This window comes from Octodon degus, unplaced genomic scaffold (assembly GCF_000260255.1).
Source record: "Octodon degus isolate 3935 unplaced genomic scaffold, OctDeg1.0 scaffold00048, whole genome shotgun sequence".
Lineage (NCBI taxonomy): Eukaryota > Metazoa > Chordata > Mammalia > Rodentia > Octodontidae > Octodon > Octodon degus.
Genome location: NW_004524624.1, coordinates 3,397,407 through 3,403,652, shown reverse-complemented (window position 1 = coordinate 3,403,652; position 6,246 = coordinate 3,397,407). Strand labels below are relative to the sequence as shown.

General features: G+C 37.8%; 1 protein-coding gene across 1 annotated transcript in view; it reads right to left on the bottom strand.

The window, feature by feature from the left end:
- Positions 1–5,981, bottom strand: part of Lect2 (leukocyte cell derived chemotaxin 2) — an 8,207-nt gene extending 2,226 nt beyond the window's left edge. Inside the window, exons 1-3 of the mRNA XM_004632245.2 lie at positions 5,727–5,981; positions 4,227–4,323; positions 2,657–2,802 (exon numbers count right to left, since the gene is read on the bottom strand). Of these exons, the coding sequence (XP_004632302.1) occupies positions 2,657–2,802; positions 4,227–4,323; positions 5,727–5,772 (289 nt within the window). The 5' untranslated portion in view covers positions 5,773–5,981. The remainder of the gene's footprint in view (positions 1–2,656; positions 2,803–4,226; positions 4,324–5,726) is intronic.
- Positions 5,982–6,246: the final 265 nt, after the last annotated feature.

Below are 6,246 nucleotides of genomic sequence, written 5' to 3'. Positions count from 1 at the left end.
GAAATCTTGTTAGGTTGATATTGCTGAGTCAAAAATCATATAGATCTAAATATGCAAGGGGAAACAAAACTTAAAAAATACATTAAAAAAAATAGTCCTTTCAGGGTTGGCAAATGTTTCAAACATGTTTTAAAAATGTTAACAAAAAATTGTTACTAAATTTCATCACATTAAGAATAAAAATTTCTATTAGACATCATTAAGTGAAAAGGCAGGCCACAAAGTGAAAGAAAAAAATTAACTATCTGAGACAAAGAATTTATATCCAGGATAAATAGCTTTCATGTATCAATAAAAAGTACAATCCAATAAAAAATGGCATATTTGAATAGATGTACTCTAGGGGACATCTATGTTATTAATAGCTTTATTTACCACAGTGAGATCTATTAGACACACACCAGAGTGGCCCACATGAAAAAGTAAATAGCTGGGCATGGTGCTGCACCCCTGAGTCCCAGCACTCGGGAGGGTGAGCAGAAGGATCGCTCTGAGTTCATGGCCAGTGTGGTTGACATAGAGTAATGAGTGCAAGGCCAGGCTGAGTTACATAGCAAGGCCCTGTCTCAAAAAATAAAGAAGTAAATAGGTAACACCAAGCATTGTGTGTGGAGCAATTAGAATTCATGCACAGCTGGAAAGAGTGCAGATTGATACAACTGCTTTGGAGAACGGTGTCACTACTGTAACTGGGTATTCCACACTGCAGCAGAAAATGCCCCTGCTCTGTACTTCAGTTTGTTGCCCAGGTAACAGTTCCTGTTCCAGTTCCAGTTGCTTCTGCCTCTTAGAAATGGCAGGTCACTGTGATATGTAGCTGTTCACTATGATGCACATTGTATAAACCAATCCACAACTGTCAAGGCATTCAGCCTCTATACTTCCTGGTTGCTTATCACATATAAGCCCTAGACCGCTGGGGATCAGGGCCTCATATTCTGGGAATGATCCCGATCAGTGCCTGACGACATAAATAAATCTACTTTCAAATCCTAGGTGTCCTTTCGGTGTTTCTGCTTGCCGTTGCAGCACACACAGCAGTTCTCTTACACATTGTGCCAGTTGCTCAGCAACTGTAACTGGGAGCTGCTGGGGTAAGTGTGAGAACACACTGGGCCCACAGTGAAAAGGCCCCCAGGAAAGACTACATAGGTAAGCCAGTCCTACAGCCCCTCATCTGACTGGTGGATAATGGGGGTCTTTTAAGGGTCCCTTTTGGGGTGGCTAGAAGTCAGATTTGCAGAATAAATCTTTAACTGTATGGAAAGACCTTTCCTTAGCAGGACTTGGTCTCTCTTTTGTTCATAGAGCTATATGACCTGGTACAAGTTTAGGAATTTGGTGGAGGCTCTGATCCTTTTTTTTTTTTTTTTTTGTGGAACCAGGGAGCTGATCCATTATTGTGATGATTAAAATAATTATTTTTCAGTACTGTAATTGAACCCAGGGCCTTTGCACTAAGCTATATTCCCAACCCTTTTTAATATTTTATTTTGAGACAGTGTCTCAGTCACCCAAGATGGGCTTGAACGTGTAATCCTACTGCCTCATATGTCAAGATTTTATTTATGAGACTTAAGAGCATTTGCACTTACACAAAATTGATGAGGCTTTAGTAGGTTATACGTCCATTCAGTTCTAGGGTCACTGTGATTAGCCACTGCCACCGTTCTCTGAGGTCCAAAGGAATCTGATTAGTGCTTCACTTCTCTGTCTATTACACGCCTGCTCTGATCTTGGCCATACCTATTAAATGCCACCACTTTAGAGAACCCAGTTTAATAGCACCAGAATATGTGGTCACTTGGGGACTACAGAGGACAGTCACCAAGTAGCTCCTTAAGGACATAGGTTCCTTTGTATCCTCTGAGCCTACTCCGAATAGGAAAATATATATTTAATGAATATATATATAATGAATATATATATATAAAGAATATATATATATATGAATATATATATTTTTTTTTCACAATCACTTAAAACTAAAAATTACCCAATTGTCTATCCAAAGGAAAACAGTATATGGAAATATATGCATATAATGGGGTCCTACACATTATGAAGTAATTATAGTCAGATGTGGTGGCTCTTCCCTTCATCCTAGCACACGGGAGGCTAAGGCAGGAGGGTTGCCTTGATTTCGAGGCCAGCCTAGGCTGCATAGTTGAAGGCTAGCCTCAACTATGTAGCAAGAACCTGTCTCATAAATAAACTCAATACCTGTAGTACCAGGAAATCTTTTACCTAGGGCATAAAGGCCTTTTGTACTAGTTTACATTTAACTCTTATAGAAATGACAATATTTGCAAATTCTGAGATTTTTGGTAAATGAAGGTATCTCTGTTATGGTAATACTGCTGAAAGGGATTTTTGTTTGCAGATATTTTTAAAAGCAAAACTACATGGACCATGAAGGACACCTTCAATCAGCTATAGTTCCGTGATTTGTGTTCATAAAGCAGAAATTTTTAGGGAAGGTGGTAGAACATCTTTGAAAATGCCTCAGTGGTTTTTGCATGATATAGTCTTTTATGTTCTAGGTTATATCATTTCAAAAGAGGTATAAAACTTCCATGTATGAAACCTGCATTAAATTGCGTAAGCATCAGTATCCCCACGAGTGGCCCTAAATCTGTACAGCCACCTCTCTTACCTCTTCCAGAGAGCCGGACGCCATTATTGATGGCATTTTTGTTTTTATAAGGTTTCTCCTGGCCCACAATCATTCCGGTGAATGGTGCATACACAGTAGATCCATCGGAGCACAGAATGTCCACACCTTGGTGAGGCCTCTGATTTCTAGGATGTAAGTAATACCGAGTGGGTTGAGGAGCTGCCTTGGTGAACTTTATGGCTAAGAATGTAATGTTAACCCACTGTTCCACCCCAAAGTATCAGAAATTGAAGCTGCCAAAACATTTGGGCTTTTGCAGGATTCCTCAGTCTGTTTAGTCCAAGTTTAACCACTCTCTGGGGTAATAATGACTGTGTGGTAAAGACTAAAGCATTTGAACTAGTACTTGGTATGTGGTAACCCTTAAACAAATATTAATTATTACTATTATATGACATTTTGGAGAAGTGAGACAGTACAATTAAGTAAAATTTTTACTATTGGAATCTTGACCTCTTCAAGAGCATTTTGAAAAGAATTGCCTTTTTATGAGAACCTATCATGAAAGTATCACATGCCACCCTAGCATCCTATTTTTCTCTCAGTGGAAAGTCACTGTAAACATCATTTACTGCACATGGTCGTTAGTGCAGTGAGTGATATCTCTGAGGCTTATTGAACTGTACAGAACAAATGCACAATCATTTCAGATTATGAGGTTTCTTAAATTTGTCTCTTAACAACCCCTCAGTTCTGGCTTTTCACTGCTGCCCCAAGCCTGCTCCTACTGGGCTATTCTGCCTTTTCATAGGCTATTGTGGAACAATCAGGTTCACCAAGGTTGTTAGAATTAGCTGTAAAGCTCCATCCGCTGGGCTCCAAGTGAGCCAAGAAGACAGTGTGTAAATCAAGCATAACAGTGGATACCAACTGAGTCTTCATTTCCCCCACAGCTCAGATCCCATCTCCTAGTCCTGTCTCAGGTTATTTGAAGTTGCTTTATAAGTCACCTCTGTAAGTAACAGAGCCACTGTACTTAGGATGGAGATCAGCCTCTAAAACTCAAAGTCCAGAGGCTGGGTTAGTAGTAGCAGGACTGGTTGGAAGAGGATCCAGAAGCTGGAATTCAAGTGTAGCCTTCACCATCTTCAGCTGTACTTAGCAGGACCCTTAACCATTTGGCATTCAGTTCAAATTCCTCATCTTTAAAATGCAATAGTAGGCCAGGGAGATGGCTCAGTGGAATAAGTGCTACCCTGGCAAGCACAAGGGCCTGAGCTAAATCCCCGGTTCCTTATTATTATTATTTTTAAAAATAATAAAATGCAATAGTAGTGGTTGAGTTTTCACCTTTGGGAGGCCAAGCAAGATATGTCAATGTATGAAGATGTTGAAAGAGAAAACAACATTTATCTGTTCCTTTTTCTTTTCCTTAGTTTGGGATCTGTCTCCCATTCAGAATCCATACTGAAAACAGAGTTCTTAGAAGTCATTCCAAAGACTGTTATACATATTTCTGGGGCAAACACATAGAGCAATATAGAATAAGGACACTAAGAAAAGAAGGAGCCAAAGAGGTTGATGGATAGTTGGTGGTGAAACCCCATACCTTTTAGGAGAGTACTGCCCACAGCCATGGCTGTCACACGTCCGGATCTCATTGGTGGACTTGCCAGCACACATACTAGCCCATCGCACAGCTAGTGCTAAAAACAGGAGAAGCATGAGAGTGTTAGGTGTCTAATCAGTCTCCAGGACACCCTGAGGAACGTATTTTCCCTGTTGTTTCCTTCTAATTTTCTGTAGTCTATTGGGAGGGTCTTAAAAAGTTTTGCATCCTAATTCACATGTAAAATTGGCCTTTTTGCCTGGCCAAGGAATTCTGGTATTTGTTTATTACCTTCTATCATTAACTACACTTTCTTTCAGGTGATCCATTAAGAAATGGTTTAACTTAAGCTTTTCAAGTGTCCTTTGCTCATTACCTGGCATATGGTCCACTATGTTTGGATTAAACAAAACAAATAGGACAGCTCAAAAAAAATAAGTAGAAATTACAAAATAAGTTTGAAATGCCTTGGGGTTAGTTCTAATAAGCAAATCCAAATTAATGTTTGAGTTAAAGGCAAAACACACTCTCAACAAGACAAGTTTATTCAACACTAAATCTCATGTTTATCGACATGGAAGAGGAAGAGTCCAGAAATACATGAAATTCAAAATGTCAAACCATATAAGTCTCAGATGAAGCAGAAGAGAGGTGGGAAAGGGAGTTGAAGCAATTATATAAAAAGTTATAAAACAGAGAGGAGTGGACTATCAATATACGCTGCAAACTTTTAAGTGCAATTTGCCTCTTTAATATTGTCAATTGTCTCTCTATTTGATAAAATTGTCGACTGAACTGAACTGATTTCTAATGTTAACATTCAAAGTTAACAAACTCAACATTTCACTTTTATGCAAACAGAAAGGCTGAAACAAGAGGCTACTAATTCGATGATTGACCTTATTTAATGGCATTTTACTTTCCACTGATACAGAGCAGCTACAAAACATGGCCATAAAGCATATTTAATGTAATGTGAGTATCAAAGTCTTCCACTATGGCCAGGCTTCAAATCAACATAATACCTTTCAATATAATCAAATATAATGCCACCATTTTGGCAATTACTTATTTTTGAGAACTGAAGCATATATTTAGCAGTTTATTAATCTATTTGTTTTTCTTTCCTGCTGTGACAGTTAAATTAGGGAAACAGTCCTTTTGTGCTAATCCATATGAGCTTTTGCATCAGTAACTTTCTAAAAGTATTATATAATTTGTTTTTCATTTTCTAATTTTGTTCCAATTAAATCCCAGCCACGACTGACTTTTCTGAAAGTCTTCCCACTCCACTTTTATGCTTTCCTCATTAAAGATCCAAAACATTCAAGTAGAAATGATGGAGAAATGCACCCAGTACCATATACCCTTCCAGTCCCACCTTTAATAATGAATATACAAGTTTCTGTTGTGATTGTGCTACTAATGACTTTAAAATCTACCCCTGAAATTAGTTTTTTTTATATTAGCTAAGATTCTCAAGTTGTAGTTTTTACTTACCCATGGAAATCAAAGCAGCTGAAAGGAGGACTCTTGCTAGGAACATCTGTTTTTTTGCTTTCCTTACGTTTCTGCCTTAACTAGAATTGTCACCACACTCTTTGAAGACTATTAAAGTTTGAATGAATATTTTTTGGCTATTAGCCTTTGAATTTTATATATCTCATTTAACAGTGCAAGGCACAGAGAGTATAAGAGAATGGAACAAATCAAATTCTAATTGTCCAGTGAATTTGACTCCCATGTAAGACTGATGTAAAAGCCTTTGATCTGAAGAAGCCAGTTTTATTGGAAATACTGACTAAATATTAACAGAAAATGATAAGGTGAGGTACAGATGAATGGTGTCTCGGGTTTTAGCTGCAGGAGAATATACATGTAAAAATGGCATATTTAATATTGTCATAAATTTTTTGTTCAGTTCTTGGGTGGTAGATAGTGTTGAAGAGAATTGACCATTAATAATGTAAGATCTTTTTTTTTTTTTCACATTTTCAATGAGTGTAAGATCTTGTATTAC